The 22,206-nt window shown below is 36.6% G+C and overlaps 1 protein-coding gene across 3 annotated transcripts in view; it reads right to left on the bottom strand.

Annotated features, from left to right (window-relative positions):
• Positions 1-22,206, bottom strand: part of ADAM23 (ADAM metallopeptidase domain 23) — a 251,703-nt gene that overhangs the window by 54,619 nt on the left and 174,878 nt on the right. For all 3 annotated transcript variants that reach the window (XM_072617376.1, XM_072617378.1, XM_072617377.1), the window contains exons 11-15: positions 21,186-21,349; positions 12,139-12,223; positions 10,765-10,855; positions 8,437-8,485; positions 2,536-2,635 (exon numbers count right to left, since the gene is read on the bottom strand). In XM_072617376.1, coding sequence (XP_072473477.1) covers positions 2,536-2,635; positions 8,437-8,485; positions 10,765-10,855; positions 12,139-12,223; positions 21,186-21,349 — 489 coding nt within the window. The remainder of the gene's footprint in view (positions 1-2,535; positions 2,636-8,436; positions 8,486-10,764; positions 10,856-12,138; positions 12,224-21,185; positions 21,350-22,206) is intronic.

The raw sequence follows: 22,206 nt of genomic DNA, 5'->3' as shown, positions 1-22,206 counted from the left end.
GGCCTTGCTCCCCATGGCAAAATAAATAAATAATAAAGCAAATTTAGAGCAGGGCTATAGGGCTATAGGGCTAGCTAGATTAATAAACTCTTCCTAGAATTAGAGATTTAAAGCTGTAAGGGACCTCAGAGACCACCAAGTCCAACTCCCTCATTTTAAAAAACAGGAAACTAAGACCCAGTGATGTCATGTGACAGAGCTAGCTAAGTGTCTGAGGCAGAATTTTGAACTCAGATCTTCCTGACTCCAAGCCCAGTTTTCCTATGACACTGTATGCTAACACAATGGATAAAATCACAGCACTGGACCAGCTAATCAGTGCTATGTTTAGGACAGAACTCCACAAGAGAGTTCCCTTCCATTCAGCTAAATCATTTCCATCATCTCCAGGAATGGACAAATCTCATAGGTATCAAAATATGGCTCTAGCTCACCTAGGTAGAACTACAATAGCTCAGTACTGGTAGTACTTAACTCAGGACTGCTGCACAGTACATATTGGGACAATCACCTACCTTCCCTACCCTGTGGTGTCATAACAGCTGGGTGGGAGAAAATCCATTAGAGAAGAGCGGAGGGAAACCAACTACACATGATTTATTCTGGGCTCAGTTCCTATGGCAACTCACCCCAAGTATGGAGCAGGATAACTATATCAAATCAGCTAAGTAGCATGGAAGGTTCCCAGAACATGTGTGTATGCATGTATGCTACATCCATCAAGTAGAAAAGAAAGGGGAACTAATCTTTGATGTAACTAAAAATGTATTATATAGTAGTAAACACTACTATGTTCTATTCTACAAATTAAACAAATGGTATATTTTTTAATTATTATTTTATATTTATCATTTTAAAAACTGACAAGTCAATCATTCATTTAATCAAGGTGCCAGATCATCTGAATTTTTTTTCCAGACAACTCTAGAAACGAAATGGGAATTTAAAAACCATAACTTTCCCAAACAACTAAAAGTTTAGGGAGTTGCAAAGTTCTGATGATTGTTAGGGTTCTTTCTAAATGATAGCTCTTTCCATTATCAAGTGAACTGCAAAGCTGGCAAATTATCCATTTATGTTACATTAACCATTATGTACATTGGAATGAAAAAAACCCTGGTAGTTCATATTATTCATTATTACTGATTTGACTGCCCATTCTAAACCATGTAACTACCAGATTTCTATTCTACAAAGGTCTTTACTAAGGTCACCATCAAAGGATGCAGGCAACAACTTAATGATTTAAGTCACTTCAAAATTTACCCACAATTTCATGGTGACTTTATGCTGATATCAAGGATCAAGCTGGCATCCTGAGTGCAGTAAGATTATCTAATTAATGGTGTGGTCTGTCAGTTCTCTGTAGTAGTTACTTATTTTTTCAAATGAAGAAATGATTTCATTGCTCAATGAATTTGTAGACAATATTATTGTGAAGTATCTGAGTTTCCTACTCAGAAAATTGGAAGTTTACAATGTAAGGGGGTTAGCTCAGGGCCTGGACAAATCATCTGTGAGAAGATGAGACATTTGAAAAAAATGGAATCCAAAGAGGTCACTGGATAAATTTCAGGAGGTTGGTGAACTTGAATGGGACAAAAATGTATCTTCATTTTTACTAACCTCTAACTTAAATTTATCATTTTCTTCACATATGAATGTGGTTAAAAATACTATTTTGTGAAGAAGCCTATATTTCTCCAGAATGTCAAAGATGTCAATGTCATAAATCAATACACAAAAACATTTAAGAACCTATGCTTCAGAGTCATATGTTACATCACAAAAATTCTTATGAGCCATAGACAGAAGAATTTTCTATTAAAACTATGCATTAGGGGCAGCTAAGTGGTGCAGTGGATAAAACACTAGCCCTGGAGTCAGGAGGACCTGACTAGCTGCGTGACTGTGGACAAGTCACTTAACCTGACTGCCTCTCAAAAAAAATTTTAACATGTGTAAAATATTATAGTAAAACGTATTCCTCATTGTGCCTCACTGTATTTTTGTGGCTGACTCCTTTTCCTACCCTTGATCCCAGATCTAGTTAATGAATATTTCTAGATTCTTTGCTAAGAAGGGGCTGAATTTTTCCAAACATCATATATTGTGGCAACATAAATGAGCTATCAAGTCAATAAATAACATCTTAGTAAAGAAATGATATAATATGGATGCATAGCTAATAAAAATGATCTTCACATAACTGCCATTTTCTCTACCTATTTAATTAGGCCATCTAACCAAGTGCCTAGGAGGGCAGGTTAGACCTAAATCCACCAAGATTGAATTCTTAACTTAACTGAATTAGAAGTCTTTTGTACTTAGCACCAAAGTGAAAAACCAGGGATTCAGAAACCCTAAGCTATTGTTATCATCAAGGCATACCACTGGTTTTCTACATGGAAAAGTCTCATAAAAAAAGAAAATTTAATCTATTGTAACTTAGTGATTGCCCTTCAAAACTGGTCTGTTGCTATTTGATGGGAATAAGAGGAAGCCATAATGGAAGTGCTAGCAGAAATAACTGACCTTTGTTGGCCTGTTAAAAAGACAGAATCCTCCCCCTCTTTGTAAAAAGTCCTTATATTCCAAAATGCTGCATTTTGAGAACTTCCGGGAATGTGATACCCTAAAAGGATAAAGAATCAGTTAGGTCAATAATTCACACACACACACACAAAATAAACAATGCGGAGACAAGAAAATTATAACTTTCATACTGCAAGATAATTCAAATGTTCCCCTCTGTAATTAGGTAGACTATCCACACAAAAACACCAGAAATTACTCTATAGTAAGTGGGCAGGGTAGGACTTATAAAATGTAAAAAGTCAAAAGATTCATGGGAGGACTTTAGACGTGAGCCATACCTAAGCTTTGTTTAAGAGATTTTCCTTAGAGTTCTCCCCTGGAGTCAAGGCATAATGAGGCAGGAAAAAAATGAGAAAATCCTGGTGAATTGGGAGTACCCATGATTCCAGAGAAAAAGCCTATTGTAAGAGGGGACCATCTTGGCTACAGGTCACATCTACAATCCATTCAACAGTGATACTAGGGCTTGACTCATTATGTAAAAAAGCTTAACAACCACCAAATACCTTCTAAGTAGCTGTCCAAAACGTGACCATTTTATTTTCTCAATTCTCTGCCTGGGGGCAGACTGGATGATGAAAGTCAATATAATCAATGGAACATTGGAATTCAGAGTACTATTGCATATAGGAGAGGCTAAGAGACAACATTCAGATCATGGTTTAATAGGAAGATGGTGGATGACTGGAAGAGGGAGAGGAACCACAATTCTCTCTTCAAGTTTAGAGTGTGAAAGGAAAGCCTCAAAATACACTTCCAGGCCAATAAGCAGAATGAAATTGAGGTACCCTAAATCTATATAGTCATGTCTTTATCTCCAGCTTCAGAGTCTTACTGTATGAAATACTTTGACTTGGATTATGAAATAGATCAGGTGCTCTGGATCTTCTCCATCCCTATTCTTCACACTTTGATACATCTGAGATTTTATCAATGAGACTACTCCCTCCATAGAATACAATTTGTCTATGCCTCCTCATCCTGTGGGACTCTTGATCAAGCCTTCCCATAAATCATCTACAAGAGATCCACCTAGCACATGGAGAAGCAGTTTGGGAAGGGAGTACACAGGTTCTCTGTAACTCTTACTGCATGACCAGCCTACCTCTTCTCAGGTCATACATCTCTCTCTGATGAAATTCCTTACAAAGCTTCTTTTGTGCAGTTACTAATGTGGCAGCCCATTCATGCTCTTCATGTACCTCCTTATTGGCTTTTGCATGACCTGAGACTTTCATTCTTCAAGACTGTAGTATTCCATGACTCAGTCATCATGCGTCACCAGAATAACTTCAATGTCAAAAGTCTAACCCTCTGTTTCAAAGGGAATGTTGGGGCTATTAAAAATAGTGTGCCATTTCTCCAAAGTATCTTGACTTCCTCTTCAGTTCTCAGGTAAGTTCACTGTCTGACTGCATATCCTTTCTAAAATATATGTACCTAAGAATATGAGTCATTCCCCAATTGATAAATGGTCAAAGGATGTGGACAGGCAGTTTTTGGATAAAGAAATCAAAGCTATATATGGTCATGTGAAGAAATACTCTAAATTATTACTGATTAGAGAAATGCAAATTAAAATGTTGAGAGGTCATCTCACACTTATCAGATCGGGTAAAATGACAGAAGGGGGGAAATGACAAGTATTGGAGGGGATATGGAAAAAATGGGATACTAATACACTGTTAGTGGAACTGTGAACTGATCTAACCATTTTAGAAAGTAATCTGAAATTATGCCCCAGTTGTTACAAAACTAGGAATACCCTTTGACCCAGCAATACCATGATTAAGTCTGTTTCCCAAGGTGATCAGGGAGAAAGGAAAAGAACATATATGTTCTACAATATTTATAGCAGCTCTCTCTATGGTGGCAAAGGACTAGAAATTGAGGAGACAACCATCCATTGGGGAATGGCTAAACCAGTTGTGGTATATGATTGTGATGGAATACTACTATGCTGTAAGAAATTTAAGAATAATTATTTTAGAAAAACATAGAAAGACCTGTATGAAATAATGAAGAGGAAATGAGCAGAACCCAGAGAGTGTTGTATATAGTAACAGCAATACTGTTCGAAGGAAAAGTATGAATGATTAAGCTATTCTGAGTATTATAAAATATTCAAATCAACTACAAAGGACCTATAAAGGAAGATGCTATCCACCTCCAGAGAAATAAGTGATAAATAGAAGGATGCATAGCATTATTTTACATATATACATACATACATAAATATACACATACATATATACATACAATATACATATATATGTAAAAATGTGTGTGTGTTTGTGTGAAATGGTGGTCTTCTCTAGTGTGGGGTGGGAGGGAGAGAGTTCAGAACTTAAGATGTAACAAAAAATAAATTTAATTTTAAAAATAAATAAAATATATGTACTGATAAACCAGCTCTAAAGGTTGCTTCCAGATGCCTATGACAGTTTGGTCATCAGGTGTCTTTTTATCCACTTATCTTTCCTCTCTCATTACTTAGGCTGAATTATTTTAGTAATGATGGACCTCATTTAAGAGGCTTTGCAATGTTCTAGGGCTAGATGTTTTCAGTACATCATCAGTAAACAGAAGTAACTGGGGCACCTGTAAAGAATCTCTCATTTATTTGTATCTCCTCCATGAAAATGGCAAAAACCTCTAGTAAACATATCATACCCTGTTTTATCCTTTGTATTAACAATCAGAGGATCATCAAACAAAAGTCTTTGTTGTTTGGGTATTATTCATTCATAAAATTACTTGTTATTTAGTCATACCAAGATATGGAAATGTAAATTATAAATATAGACAAGGTAAAGTTAGATCATGAACATTAATAACCATTTGTTGTTATTCCTTTGACATATTTGTACAATCATAACAGAATTGAATTTGGCAGGCATACATAAAATGGAATCCAGACCGGCTTTAATAGCATTACTAAAGCAACATCATATCCTTACAATAAAACCATATTTTTTATTTAAGAAAAAATAATTATTTAAATAGGTTTGGAAAGTTGGCATTTTTTTTTACAGAAAAGCAATATTCAACTTATGTATGAGTTGTATTTCTAAAGTTTTCTTTAGGTGTTATTTAGAATAGGTATCTATTTTCTCATGGAAACAATGCCAATAGAGGGTGGTTAAGTTCCCCGGCTAACCCACAGAAGGCTTTTAAAGCTATAATGCAATCAATCATTTAACAAGTATTTTTAAGTTTTTACTATGAGCAAGGCACTATGTTAGATGATGAAGATAAAAAGACTAAAATGAAGCCGTTCCTGCCATCAAAGAGGTAATACACATAGATGTGTCTGTGTGTATATACATGCATGTTTATATGTGTGCATATATGTTTATATGAACACATACATAAATATAGCTATGTGTATAGATGGATGGATTTATGCAGGAATGTGCTAGTAAATTATTAACAACCAGCTCTCCAGAAAAAAATATTTATATATACTTACAACACACTTTTAAGTTAAATTTTCACTATTACCATTTTCCCATCACTTTCTTATGCCTAGAAAATCAGCAAAACAACGAATCAAGCCCTGATCTGGAGCACTTGGAGATTTCCCAGGTATAAATGCTCACAATGAAAATGTGGCAATTGGCTCTCATCAGCCAGCAAGAACTGACTCCAGTATGCCCCTGGACATATGTGTTGTCTATACAAGTAGATACAAGGTGATGGGAGGGGAAGGTGAAATATTGAACCTGGTGGGGAAAATCAAGAAGGTTTAATGTAGCAGGTCACCCTTTAGGTGAATTTGTAAGGAAAATAAGAATTCTAAGCAACAGAAGTAAGGAGGGATCACATTATAGACAAAGAGGACAGTGAGTACGAAAGCAATGAGGGGGAATGGAATGTCTTCCATGAGGAATTGTAAGAAGGCCCCTCTGACTGGACCACAAAGCGTATGAAGGTAAGTAAAAATGCTGAGTTGTGAAAGTCTTTAATACAAAACTAACAGCATTTCTAGCACTGTATAAAAGAGTGGCGATAATGCTTTACCCCTGATCTTATTGGAAAGGCCTCTAATTTATCCCCCATTACATATAAAGATAGGTCTTGATTTCAGTTAGCTACTACTTACCATATAAAGTAAAGGTACATTCATTCCTATGTTTTCTAGTATTTTTATTTAGATAGAAATGGGTAATTGTATCTCTCAGCTAGGTGGCATAGTGGATAGATCACCAGGCTTGGAGCCAGAAAGAACTGAGTTAAAAGGTAACCTCAGATACTTACTAGTTGTGTGACCCTGGGCAAGTCACTTAATCTCTCTCAGCTTCAGTTCCTCATCTGTAAAAGGGGGAAATACTAGAGAAGGAAATAGCAAACTACTCCAGCAACTTTGTGAACAAGATTCCATGGTCCATGGACTCATGCAGAGGCAGATGTGACTGAAAACTAATCTATCAAAAGTTTTTTTGCATCTATTGAGATAATATGATTTTTGTTATTCTTGTTATTATGTGGGTATTGTGGTCTATTATGTGGATAGTTTTCCTAATGTTGAAACAACCCTGCATTCATAATATAAATATAACCCCATTATAGCATGTTTGTCTAATACATATGCACACATAGGCATTACATATATACATATATATAGGCATATATTACATATGTAATATTTGATCCTAGAAACAATAGGGAGATTGGAATGGGCTGAGCAGGGAAGTGACACGGTCAGTCCTAAACTTTAAGGAAATCAATTTGACAACTATATAGAGGATGGATTGGACCAGGAAGGGATGTGAGGCAGGAAAAATGTAGTAGAGCACAATACCTGGCACATAGTAGATTCTTGAGAAATGCTTGCTCATGGATTGATAGTACTGATAGAATATGATAGTACCTAACTTTAGGTCTATATGGAAATGTGTCCAAATTCCAAACAAGGGCTAAATTTCCTGTTGTCCCTAGTAACAAAAGATCTTCTTCATTCTCTTCTAAAACAAACACATACCTCCTACAATAGTTTCTCCCTTCTTCATACCCTTGCCTGGCCTGGCTCCTCTGGAGGCAGCAGTAGTTGGAACTTCAATTTAGGGTTAGGGCTGATGAAAAAGGCACATGGAAGGCTCCTATGATAACCACTTCCATTGGGGGATCAAAGGAGAAAGAAGTATTGACCCTGGCTGAGGATAAGAGACTTCTGGAATTGGTGATTCTCCTAGGGACAGAAGCTTGAGGGACAGATTCCTCTGTATCACACCTCTACTAGGCATCAGCAATGACTCAGAGTGATCTAGTTCTATGTGGCAATGGTATTCAGGAATCCAGAAGAGAATCAGGGATTGATAGTATGAAAGGAGTATACTTAACATGAGTATTTCTAAGCAATAGATTGCCTCTATGTAGAAAAAAGAAATCTTTCTTATGTAAAAAAAACCCTAATCCTTATTGATTGCAAAAGCAGCATCAGTATAATTTTTATTACTCTACATGTATCTCTTAAGCATCTTTTAAAATAGGAATTGACGGTAGCATTGACTGTCAATGGCACCTTATAAAATACTACAATCTATTGTGAATGTACTAAAAAATTTTTAACATTAATAAACTTTTAATAGTCCACTTTTATCTGTCCATATGTAGACAAAAAAGTACCTCCAACTCTGGCCTTCAGTGAACAATTAAGGGAACACAAATGAACCATTTTCAAAGTCTAGCTGGCTTAAGGATTATCTTAATTATAGTAAAAGCTCGATTGAGGCTAAAGTGACAAACAATAACTTACTTTGTGTGGAACATTTCAACCAGAAAGTACATAGAGAATTCATTTACAATTAGAAAACTTTAGCAAAAGTGTTTATTTACCCTGTTTCCTCCATGATGCATCCACCCCAGGATTCCGTGCAGTCACATTCTTGCCAGATGAAACAAAAATCACAAAAGAAAAACACAAAAGACAAGAACCAGATCACATCTTCTTCATGAACTCTAACCCTCTGAGAAGGGCTTTGTCCCTAAGTTGCCTGCTAAGCAGGTTAGGAAGGTTATATATCACATTGGCCTCCAAATTCAATATTTCCCTCCTATGAAAGTGCAAGGGAGTTCCTGAACTTCTCTGACCTTCAGTCTCTTCCTCTAGAAAATGTAAATAATAGCAATACTTTCCCTGCAATGTTCTTCACAGTGTTGTTGTGTAGCTTAAAGGAGAAAGTGTGTTAATGGGAGAACTTGGTTTGAAGCACTCGACTGAATGAGCAGGGTTCTTTTTTAATAGACTTCTTCCAGGCACATAAAAATTACCCTGAAAAGTTGAGGTGGGAGATATAGGTAACCAGATACGTAGTAGTTACTATATTTAAGGAGACTTGAGGAACATGAGACTGGGAAGTTCCCTATCACACAAAAACCTGAAATAATTATACGTCTGACTTGTAGACCATGGGCTCACACATTGACAGGTCAGTCACAAAAGGAAGTTGTTCTTTTTCCTCCTCCTTACCATTTTACATCCTCCATCTCATTTTTTCTCTCTTCTATTCTATAGGACAAGTATGGATTGCTGTAAGGTTAGAGACGATAGATTAAAAAACTATTTCGTTTTCACTAAAGATGAGCAGACCCTAGAAAACAGACTGCAAAACAATTCTATGAAAGTATTTCCAAGTGCCAATATTTAAGGAAACTCGAAGTTCACAACTAAATTCAATGGCAGAGAAATCTCTGTCTAAACAAATAATGCATGAAAGAACAAAAAATTTCAGGAAGGAGGGTTATACTTTGAATTTTCTTTAAACTAAACAGAAGGTGCTGTCGGTGAGCCCCACCCTGCATCTAATCCAGTCATGAGCAGCTCAGTCATTTCCTGAATCAACCTGAGCAATGCCTGCTGCTCAGCTGCAAGGTCTTACGAAAAGCAAGTTTGGGTGGTGTACCTGTCACTTCATGTTCTTCTTAAAGGTAACATAAAGGACAAAGTGAATTCTAAACATTCCCTCAGTGTATGTAGCTGTGTAATAGATACTCTCTGAGTGTGTGTGTGTGTGTGCGTGTGTGTGCGTGTGTGCATTAAGCTTCTCATATGTGAAAAGGGGAAAACACTACCTTTGGTGCCTACTAACCTCACAGGGCTGCTGTCAGAATTATTACTGAGATAATACAGTCTGTAAATCTTAAAGAATTATATAAATGTCAGCTTTAATAATTATCATTTTCTTTAGGTATACGATATTTTACTGCAAGAGAGGTAGTCTTAATTACTTTGGAGGTCTTCATGCAAACCATGGATAAAAAATAATTACTATAATTACTATTGTCATTACATGAAAATTTGTGCACATCCTGGGGAAAATAAACAGTCTGTGAAAGGTAAATAAATGAAAAGAATCCACAAGACTTAAGGAACTCAGGGTGTGGAATGGTACCACTTGTTTATACTGGCTGCATTGCTTGTTGAGGGGGAGAGCCAATTACACAATCTGAGAGTTGGAAAGGACCTCAGAGGCCATCTAACCCAACCTCTACCTTGACAAGAATCCCCTGTACAACGCTGCCAACAAGTAGTCATCTTACATGTGCCTAAAGACCTCCAGTCTCACAAGTCAGCCCATTACATTTTTGGATAGCTCAAATTTCAATGACTTTTCTTACATGGAACCTAAATCTCTCTCTCTGAAACTTCCACCCATCAATCCAAGTCTTGCCTTCTGGGATGACCCGTACAAAGTCCAGGTCTTCTTCCACATGATGGCTCTCCCAACATGTGAAGGCCCATTGAATTGAATAGTCACTGGAAATATAATTTATTTCCATTACTCATGGAAAAGAGTATGTTTGTGACCATTTTTATTTGGTGTAAACATGAGTGCAAAATTGAATAAAATGTTAAGGTCGGCCCTACAGGGCATGAAACAGATGACCAGTACGTTGAGAACATGGAGATAAAAGGACACATCATTCCTTCGTGTAGACATGTATTTCTATATTATATTTAGGAAGGGAAAATTATGAAAAACAAATGTGCTGAGAGCTGAAACTGGAAACTTCCCATTTTATAAAAGTCTGTACTATAATATTTCAGTTACATATCTATACACAATAGAAATAAAAAATAATTTCCTGCCACACATTTGGTGTATGCATTATCTAGGGAAACATATAGGGCACAAAAGTGAGAAAGATGGTCAATGCACGTACTTGGCTTTCTGCTAGAAGGTTCCCACTGGATTCCAAGGTTTTGTGCCAGACTCTGGGATAATCCTTGTGCCACTGCCATTGGAAGACCATACTGTTTTCAGAGTTGAAAGTGTGTGGGAAACATTTGAGAGAGTGCACAAAGCTAGTTATTATTACTTCATAGGTAACACATCATCACCTCAACGTCCTATGCTGTAGGTCACACCTTACATTACCAATGAATTTTATACGTGCTTAAGTTTTTTCCCCTTGTATCATGGCCCTAGAAAGCAGATTGCTTCTCTGACTCAGTGGTAATCTTTTTCCATCTTCCTATGTAGAATTTTCAAGCACAAATACTTCAAGGCTATCCCATTTACATACTGAATCCATATCAACCAAACCTACAACTAAATTAGTTATCTTATAATAAGCATGTAGAAATGGGCTCCCAATCAATAGGAGAACTCACAGGATAATTTCAATTAATCTCACACCAACCCACCATGATTTTTGTATTGTTAAAGGGTAGGATTTGGCTTTCCTTTGTCAGAGGTGTGCTGGGGTCAGAGTGAACCAATTCAAGAGAGCTGGTTGTTAAATTTTCAGTGTGAGCATTTTACACCCAGAGTATCAGCAAGCACAACAAAGCAGGATTTGATTTATTGTTTTGCTGACTGTCTAGACTTAAGAAAGTGATGGAGAAAGTTTTAAAATGCAGATTAAACTTCAAAGTTTGTTGTGCGTATACTTTTTTTTGAGAGCCAATTGTTAAACATTTACCAGCATACCCCCTGATTATTATCCACTGTTTTCAGGAATTTTTACTGTATGAATTGTACAATTACTAGAAATTAAAGCATTGAGACAGATAGGAAAACAGAAGGGATATTTGATTTCATGAGAGAGAGAGAAAGAGAGAGAAAGAGACGGACGGAGAGAGAGATGAAAACAAATGACAAATAGATGACATATTATTCAAAGGCAGAAAGAAAAGCCACATCCATTGGATCAACTAAGTTAAAATACAAAGGATCAGTAGCAGACTAGTATAATTTTGAGAAAAGGAACATGGGGAAGACTGGTGTACATATCAACAAAATAATACTTTATCTTTGGAAATCCAAAAGAATCCAGGACAGTCTTGGGCTCGATTCTGTCAAGCCTCAAATGGAATTAAATAACTCTTTGTTTTGGGAAACTATGGGCCACATTGGGAGTGCTGGGGCTAATATAAACTATGGTTCTACTACTTTCTTTATGTTTCCACTTTCCTAGACAACAAGTGTACAAAGCAGCACGTGGAAGTAAAGGGTGGGAATTTGGGAGAATAAAGTTGAGGTGGAATCAGGTATACAGATAAAGTCACAGTAAAAGAAATTAACCAAACATTACCTCATTCACTCCAACTCCCCTTGTCTTGGAGCAAACACCTCCGAAGTAACTCAAACTACTTCTCTTAAAGTGAAATATCACACGCCTTAAAAAAAGAAAGAAAATAGTATTAGGAAAAATAAGCTCAATATTTCCCACACATACACACTCACACACACACACACACACACAAAATATATGGACTTGAAAAATGTAATTCAGTACATGGTACATATATAGCTAATGTAGTAGAATGCACACTAGACTTGGAATCAAAAGATAAGAGTTCAAATCCTTTGCTGGATGGCCTTGAATAAGCTACTGAACTTCTCAGATTCTCAACTTCCTTATTTTATTAAACAAGAATAATAATAACTGCCATACTTATTTCACAGAATAGTTGGGACAACTACATGTTTTAAAGTATGTAAAATGGCTTATCACTATAAAGCTGCAAACATGTTAATTCATCATGACACTCATTATAAAATGTTATAATTCAGAGTAAGAAAGAGTTTTCCAGAACAGCTGCCATGACATAATCATGAGTTAACCTCTCACATGACACCCCATTTCTCACATTCAGGCCTTTTCTTTGGTCATCCTTCATGCCAGGAATGTTCTCTCTTCCCTCACCAGACTTCCCTGGCTTCCTTCAAACCCTAACTAAAATCCCACCTTTTACAGGAACTCTTTCCCAATCCCTCTTAATGCTAGTATCTTCCCTCCAGTAATTTTTTCCTATTTATCCAGTATCTAGCTTACTTTTACATATTCATTCCCTTGTCTCCCCCATGAGACTATGAGCTCATTGTAAGCAAGGATTGCCCTTTGCCTCTCTTTGTATCCCTGAGAACTTGGCACATAGCTGGTGCTTAATAAATGCTTACTGCCTGATTGACTATCACATCTGACCCCTTCTCCCTCCTCACATGGCCACTACCCTACTTCTGACCCACACTATTTCTCACATATGATATTGCAAGAGCTGCCTAATAGGCACCCCTGCATCAGGTCTCTTACTTCTCCAGTTCGTCCTCCACTCAGCTGACAAATGGATATTCCTAAGGCACAGATCTGTCCACATTACATCCCTGCTTAAGAAGCTTCAGTGGTTCCCTACTACCAATACGATAAAATATAAATTCCTCTGATTGGCATTTATAGCCCTTCACATACTGGCTTTAGCTTACCTTTCAAGCCTTTCTGCACACTGCTTCTCTTCCTTTTCTCTACAGTCCAGCCAAATTGGCCCTTTGTTGGGTATCTCTAATTTGTTCTGTATATGGTTTGTTTGTACATTTCTTTTGCTTATTGTTTCCTTCATGAGAGAGAGAAGGAAAGGAAGGAATGAAGGAAGGAAGGAAGGAAGGAAAAAAAGAGAGAGGGAAAAGGGAGGGAGGAAAGGGTTAGAAAGAGGCAGAGAGGCAAAAAGAGAGGGAAGGAGGGAGGAAGGGAAGGAAGGAAGGAGAGAGGAAGAAAGTGAGGGAGAAAAAGAAGGCAGAGAGTGAGGGAAGAAGGGAGAAAAGGAAGGAAAGAAAGAGAGAGAGAAGGAGGAAATCTTTCTCCCCCAATAAAATATAAGCTCCTTGAAAGCAGGAACTTTTCCTCTTTTGTCTTCTTATCCTCAGTGCCTAGCATATAGTAGGCACTTTAAATGACAGCTTCTTGAATGCATAAATATACATGACAACCACACATTTGGTGTACAAAAGGTCCTGAGCATCAGGACAGGTAAGGAGGCCATATGCAGTTTAAAATGGAAATGAGTTCTGCTGAGCCTCTGGAGCACAGGGTTCTGCTCCTCAAGAGTTATATGATTATTTGGGGGGGAATCTCATAATATCTCTAAAGTTCAGTTGCCTCATTTATAAAATCAACATAAGATATTTTATTTTGAAATGTTCATGGCCAGTCTTGGCTCTGAGAAGAACTGGGAGAGAGCAGAGGTCATGAGGTGCTGAACGTAAGGTCAGACTTGGTTGATGTCCTATCAGTTTCACTGAATGGTTTTTCCCCCTCTTTTTTCTTCTTTGTTATAACCGTGTCTATCTGAGAAGATATTATTAATATATCTGAGCAGGATATATATTAAGAAATATATATGTTTCTCTTACCCCCACAGGATTCAGAAACCATGAGTCAGATGAAAGTGTTCTAAGGAGTATATCAGGTGCTCCCAAATGCAATAATATTACTTTAATATAGTAACTGATTAAAGTAAATGGTCTATTGAGTAAGCACATTAATCTGCTGGGGGGAGAAGCATTTTACGTGAAAAGGGCTTCCAAAAAGCAACATTTTTCTACTTCCATGAGATATCTAGTCAGCGCATGTAAAAGAGTTGCTGAAATAAATGGCTTCACTTGGAAATCTTAACATTTCCATATTTGTTCTGCCAGTGGATTTATTCATTTATTTTTTTCTGCATAAATCTCCATATTTTAAAAATAGAACAATGATATGTTATATTTATCTTTTCATAATGTAAGTAAATATTCTTTGTTGAAATCTACATATTTCAGCATGTAAATTCAACATCACTCATGAGGATTACAATTGTAGCCATGGTGATGATGGTCAGTTCTTGTTGCAGCAATGCTAAAATATGCAGGTTAGGTAAATGGCTGTAATCTAAAAGAAAAGAGTTATTATCCTGGAGACCACTGTTTCAAGGTGCTTCCCCATCCAATCCAGCCTCCACACTGTGGCCAAAAGAATCTTCCTAAGTGCAGGTCTCAATAGGTAACATCATTCCTGAACTTAAGAATCATCCATGGCACCAGACCACCTTTAGAAGAAAATATAAGCCCCTCAATTTAATCAATGCTCTTCACAGTTTGAGACAACAAAGACTTTCTAGACTTCCTTCATGTTTTTCCCTCTCACATCTTCAAAGCTCCAACCAAAAGGGACCTGATATATATGTGTGTATATGTATTTGTGTGTGTATATGTGTATGTGTTTTGTATGTGTATATATACATATACATGCTATAATAGAGAAAGAGAGAGAAGGAAAGCGTATATGTGCTGTAAAGGATACACAGAGAAAGAAGGAAAGAGAACACATATACTATAAAGGATATACATACATACAGTTGGTTGGAAAGAGTAGAGAGAGCATACATATATACTACAAAGGATATATATTTTGCAATATATATATGTGTGTTATATATAATTCATAATAATTATTTAATTATATATAATTTCTATATTGTCATATATAATACATATCCTTTACTGCATATATATGCTGTGCACGTATGTGTATGTATAATGTGTGTGTGTGTGTGTGTGTGTCTAAAGGACAACCTCCTTTACCCAGGCTGTCTGTCTCTCCTACCAAAATGCATTCCCTGTTTATCTCTGCCTCTTGGAATCCTTTGGTTCCCTGACAAGTCAGATCAGGCATCACTGCCTTTCCTTTTCTCTTTATTTTTTGCTTTCTTCTTCTTCTTCAAATTATTGGAGATCTATCTTTGTCAACAGTGGATTCCACCACGACAGTGGTTATCTTCTTGAGGGCAAAGAGAGTATTTTGTTTTGCATTTGTGCCACTAAGTCCTGGTATTGTGCATAGCACACAGCAAGTTTTTAATACAAGCTTGTTGAACTGGATACTGAATACTTTAAGGGGAAGAGAAAAAAGGAGTAAGAAAAACAGGGGTAATTTTTGTCTATGCAGCTTCTTATTTCATCTAATTCTAAGCAATGAAATGATATGGTCCATCTTGTTTTGATTTATACTCATTTCTCATATTTGACTTAAACTCATGCATCATGATTATTATTCAGAATTGGGAAGTTTTTCATTCATAGGTAATGATATAAGTCCGATCTCATGCCTTACTGTGGCATAGAGGTGCCCTTGGTTTCCTGAAAACTATGCCAAGTAAGGGAAAGTTCTGGCCATTTTTACCAGGCTAGAAAGGTCCTAAGTATGAACCAACAATGTCTATTGTTTGAGAATCACTGTCAAAAGAATGGTCAATACATGATTAATCTAGGGGCCATACTCCCAAAACAGGTAACTATTATCACTCCCTTGATAACAAAAGCAATGAAAGAACCACAGCACTCATTCATTTTTTCTTTTGTTAGTCTTTTCAGCTGAATTTTAGACTATGTAAGTAGATGGACTATTTGGAACTTGTTTTCTAGTCAATTTTCTACTTGACCTCACGCCTAAGTTTTTTGAAGCAGGGGAATTTTTAAATGAAAGGAAATTATCCATTAAATAGTTTAAGTTCCTATAGAAAATTATACTGAGAAAATTTGTTTACCTTCCTTTCTTCCCACTCTCAACAAACTTAATTTTTATCTTAAACTGAATTGTCTCAGCTCCTTTAAACTGAGAGATATTTCCACTCTACATAATTTTAGTTATTTAAAAATAAAATCATTTTAGTGGAGTGGCATTACTCATAGTTAGCTGGCAAATGAGTTGTGAGTCATTCTGGATATTTCTAAGACCTGTTTTCTTCCATCAAAATAATTCAATATTTCTCCTTTTAAAACATGCCACCTGCTTTATAGATAAGGATTATCACATGCATTGAGTTCAAAACCTCCACATTTAACCATTATACTCCCATTATCACCAGTAGCACACAGTTAAAAAAAAAAGGTAGATGCTATGACCTTGAGAAACCTCATTAGCCTATGAACACTGGGCTCAGATAATATCCGATATAGAAAGTACGCAAGGAAAAAAAACTCTGAAAATAGCATCACTTTTTGCTTTGTTCTTCAATTACGGAAATTATTTTCTTTAGTCCTCTTCCATTTCTATTCATTAATTTGCCCTTTTCTTGAAAGAAAGACAATTTTGAAGACTAAAACAATATATACAAAATGAATAGTCATGGATAAAGAGAAATCTGCTGGTTGGGCTGCCTTAATAATAAAATTATATAAACCTCAAAGTGATCAGCTTTCTAAAACCAATGTTTGGATTGCTAGTCTAGCAGTGATATGGGACTATGCTAGAAATCAGGGCTTGCCAGTCACTCTATTTACATCGATCCTTTGTGTGGGTGGACTATGCTTCCCTCTCCTGTGCCTTTTTTCTGCCAACCTGTCCCTCAGCATCTCCCTTCTGGAAGTAACTGTTACTTTTGAGCCAAACCTGGGGGTTTGGCAGAGGTCCCGTCTTAATTCCAGTCCAACTAGTCAGTCCCAGCCCCTGCTTCTTGCTCATTACATAGAGGGACCAAGGGTATAAGTATTTTTTTCTGTGCCCTGGAAAGTTGGAAAAAATTAAAACAATAATTCTCTTTTTTCTGCTCTAAGCCTCCTGCCAGAAATAGCACTCTGGCAAAATACTGCAAGCTCAATCTTCTCTCTTCTCTCTCTCTCTCTCTCTCTCTCTCTCTCTCTCTCTCTCTCTCTCTCTCTCTCTCTCTCTCTCTCTCTCTCTCTCTCTCTCTCTTCCCCAGGCATTTCTCAATTACTCCTCTTCACTTCATTGAGCACTGATACACATGGATTGCAACTCGCCCCTTAGGAAGTCATTGCCCTTATAATTTCTCTAGAGAAAGTGGAAAATGAGGAGAGAAATGAAAAATCATGAATCTCAGGAGTCCTGACCAGTTCCAGCAATGCAGTGCCTGCCCCGTATTTCTTGGGCATGATCTGATCATACCATTTCAGCCTAGGAGTCTGTCATTGAGGAAGCTACAGATATGCAGACTCCCTTCCAGTTCAAGAGCAAATTCAAAGGCAAAAGTAAATTAAGCAAGAGGCAATGAAAATGATAGGGAATTATGTCACTTAAAAAAAGTATTAGTAACTGGTATTTCTTATCTCAACCCTTTAAATTCCATACAAATTTGAATAGCTTGAAAGTTTTTTAAGGCTGATATTTCTAAAAGAAGCCTATACTGCGATTCATCTATTTTATAAATAGTTATCTGGTGTCATTATGTATAAGGTTATAGGAAATACAGGGTATGCAAGGATGAATCAAACATGGTCCAGACCTCAAAAATTGTACAATAGAGCATAGAGGAAAATATACACACGTGTGTGAGTATATGTATGTATGTTTATACATACATATATAATAGCAAGCAGAATATGGTCAGCTGCATATGAAAATGACAAAGTACTATGGAAGATAAAAGAGATCACATCTGATCTCTGAAACCTAGCAGCAAGGTACAGTAGAAAGAATGGCAACTATGGAATCAAAAGAACTGGGTCCAAGGCTAGCCTACAATGTTTACTATATGTGCGCCTCTGGGCAAACCACTAGGCCTCCCTGGGATTCAGTTTCTTCAGCTATAAAAAGACACATTTAGATTAGTTGGTCTCTGGAGACATTTCGAACACTTGATCTATGATCCTGTAGCTTGTAATCCTAAATCCATCCTAAATTCCAACTGAAAGATCTTCAAGTATTTAATGATGGCCATCACATCCCCTGGTCAAGTCTCTTCCAAACTAAACATCTTCCATTCTTTCAACCAGTTCTCACATGACTTGAACTTAATATGCTTCATCATCTTGGATACTCTTCCCTAAATTCTCTCCAGATTATTAATACCCTTCCTAATATATAACACCTATAAGTGAACATAATACTCCAGATGTGGTTGAATGAGGGACATCATAGTGCAATGGGAAAACCATTTCCCTAGTCCTAGACATTACACCTTTATGAATCTATTAAGATTACATTTTCTTTTTCAGCTACTAATTTTGTATTGTTGATTCATATTCAGTTTGAAATTCACTAAAACCATAAGATGTTTATAAGACGAACTACAATCTAGACAAGCTCTCCTCCCCCAACCCCCATCTTATTCTTATGGTGATTTTTTTAACCCAAGTATAAGACTTTGCATATTTTCCCTATGAAATTTCCTCTTCTGAAAACCGTTCCAACATCCTAGCCTTTCTAGATCTTCTCATTCCTGACTTTATTATCAAGTGCATTAGCTTTCCCTTTGCATGCCATGGACCTCAACACAAGATCCAAAGCTTGAACTGTAAATTTGACTAAGACCTCTGCCAAGATTCTTTTAATATGTTTAGGTTAGTGTTTCTCAAGCAGAATTCCAGGGAACTCTGGTATTCTATTTTTTTATGAACCAAAGTTCTGTGAAAATATTCCTTGGTAGCAATATTTCAAGTTTAAAATGTGAAATATGGAACTAGTCACATATAAAAAATACTTATGTAAGAAAAATGAAGATATTCAAGTAGGACTCATTTCCTTTCTTCATTTTTAAATTCCTCTCACCTTCCTTCATTTTAAGGGATGTCATACTTGCAGACCCCAAAGCAGCATGGATGAGTTCTATTATTAGATGTCAAGCTCTAAAGTGTTTTAAGGCTAAAATAGTTTGGGGAATGTTGGATCTAGATCATAAGGGAAAGTGCTAACAATGGATTAATTTCTTTGCTTCAAGTATTTTGTCCAATAAACTTCTTGATCTTTGGGATTTTGTTTTCCAAATTAGCAATTATGACATGTTTTTTGCAGTCATCATGGTGCTTACACTTAATGACATCTTGGAGAGTTAGCTGCTTACTAGCCCATACATTCGATGCAGATTCTTGATCCAAGAGAGCTGCTTTGATATTTTCATAAATTGTGAAGACACTGTATGTCCAGGAACAGTAAACTGAGTCATCAAGCTAGTTTGCATGCTAACTTACAATATGCTGATTGACTTTTTAATGAGAGTGTAAAGTGTATCCAGTTTAACACATATAATGTAATCTTTGCTTTCAACCTTCAATAAACTCAGATCAATTCAAATTTTCACAGAAAAAAGAATGTTTCATTGCTTTAGTTGCTTTTATTTACCTACACTTGGCTACAAGCAAAGACCAAAGGAAAGACCTCCAAGTACAGTATTCACATATGAGATATTTATAATAAGTGATATAAGAAGACTCTGACCTTCAAATTTCTTTGTGCATAGAGCAGAAAAACTTTACTACCAAATCAGTACTGGTTGTTATTCTGGAGTTTTTTAAAGCCTAAGCTATCAATAACCTGGAAAGTAGAAAAGGACAAGAAACTGGCTACAAAGAGGGAAGATGTTTTGCCTAAGACTGCATAACAAATCATGTGAGGAACCACAGAGACCCAAATCATATATGATACCCAGTTCAGTGCTTTATCTACTCAGCAGTGTTATAATTCAAAGTCACTGTCCACATTCAATACAGAAAAGGAGATCTTGTTGAAAGCTTGGCTAACTCTCCTGGATCCTTATACCCATATGCACATATTATAGTTTAAAACGCCCGTCTTTAGCCCATTCATACAGACTACAGTACCATTCATTCATTCAGCAATTTTTGGAGTTCCTGCTATGTGCAAAGCACTATGCCAGATAATGAGGTATATAAAAATGGATGAAACATAGTTCCTATTCTCAAGTAACTAACTAATAGATTAGATAATATTTTAATAAGCTATTGGAAGGAATGTAACAGGCTCAACACAAATAGTTCAAACTAAGCCCTAGGACTAGGTACCAGAACCCTAGCTCCTTCACTTATAAGGTAGAACCTTGAACAAGTCACTTCAGTAGTCTGATTCTTCATTTTCTTACCTGTGAAATGAGGATAATGGTATTTGCATTGCATACCCCACAAGGTGTTTATGCACATGAAATAAAATAATATGTTGAGTTCTACATGAAAAAGATCAATTATTATTTTATTATTAACAAGTTGGAAGAAACACTGACTTCTGGCTGGGGTTGGGGGAGGAGAAAGGAACAAGCATTCATTAAGCACCTACTATGTGCCATTTGATCCTCACAACAATTCTAAGAGGTAGTTATTATTATTACAGATGAGGAAATTGAGGCAGATAGAGGTGAAGTGACTTGTCCAAGATCACACAGCTATAGTAAGTATCTGAGGTTGGATTTGAGCTCAAATCTTCCTGACTTCTAACCCAGGGCTCTTTCTACTGTGCAACCTGAGGATGAGAGTAGGAGTGCTTGCTATAGGAAGCGACTTCCTGTGCCCAAAATAGAGTGTAACAGCTAAGGGAGACACCATATGCCTATGGCAAAATCATGAAATGGCACATACGAGATGAGGTGAACAGCATCCGCATGCTGCTTTATTCGTTGTCGGTATTTGGAGAATTCATGGAGCATCTGGACGGGGTCAGATCGAATGTCAATGTAGTCCTTCTCTGTCCATGTTTCCACAGCTACCAATACTACCCTGGTATTCAGCTGCTCCTTGTAAATCTGAGAGCAAAGACAGGACAGGCACAGGAGTAGAACACTGGGTCAAACATGCACAGTTAGCCAATCAGTCAGTGGAAAGACAAGACGGGTAAGGCGGGAGGGAAACATTGGGAAATCATTAGCTCAAAATATTGAGATACAATTCCCAAAATATATCATATTATTTCTTCTCCAGAAAAAAATAACTTCTATATAATACATGACATAAGAAGATTCTGATCTTCAAGTAGAAAAACATTACTATCAAATTAGTAATGATTTTTATTCTGTAGTTTTTTATAGCCTAAGTTATCAATAACCTATAAAGTAGAAAAGGACAAGAAACTGGCTACAAAGAGGGAAGATGTTTTGCCTAAGACTGAGTAGCAAAGCATGGGAAGAACCACAAAGACCCAAGATCTCATGGTAGAATGTGACTATAGATTCACAAAGGTATTATAGCATAGTATAAACACCAGTAGGTCCTACCAAGATGGAAAAGCTTAGAGAATAAACCTGATAACACATTATAGGCCTACCGTTTGTGCATCAGCCTAGTTAAGTTTGGAAAGGCTCAGCAAGAAAAGTGATGATTGCTTTGGCTACAAAAAGACTGCTTAATGAGTCATGCCACAAATTTTGTGGTACATGGTACCACAGATCTCGAAAGTATTCAAGTATAATTCAACATTATATTACTTACTTTCCCTATTATACATCAGTTTGTGAATAGCAGAACGACACAGCCATTGTCTGTTGTATATTCTATAAGAAAGTTAATCCTCCAACTGTTAATGAAAATAGAGAACTAGAAATGGGGGTAGGGGAAGTTACCCTACCGTAATTAGCCTGAAGTATCAATGGTTCCTCTTACTATA

Source organism: Notamacropus eugenii, chromosome 6, assembly GCF_028372415.1.
Source record: "Notamacropus eugenii isolate mMacEug1 chromosome 6, mMacEug1.pri_v2, whole genome shotgun sequence".
Classification (NCBI taxonomy): domain Eukaryota; kingdom Metazoa; phylum Chordata; class Mammalia; order Diprotodontia; family Macropodidae; genus Notamacropus; species Notamacropus eugenii.
The sequence above is the reverse complement of the archived record's forward strand: the minus strand, read 5'-3'. Positions and strand labels throughout refer to the sequence as shown.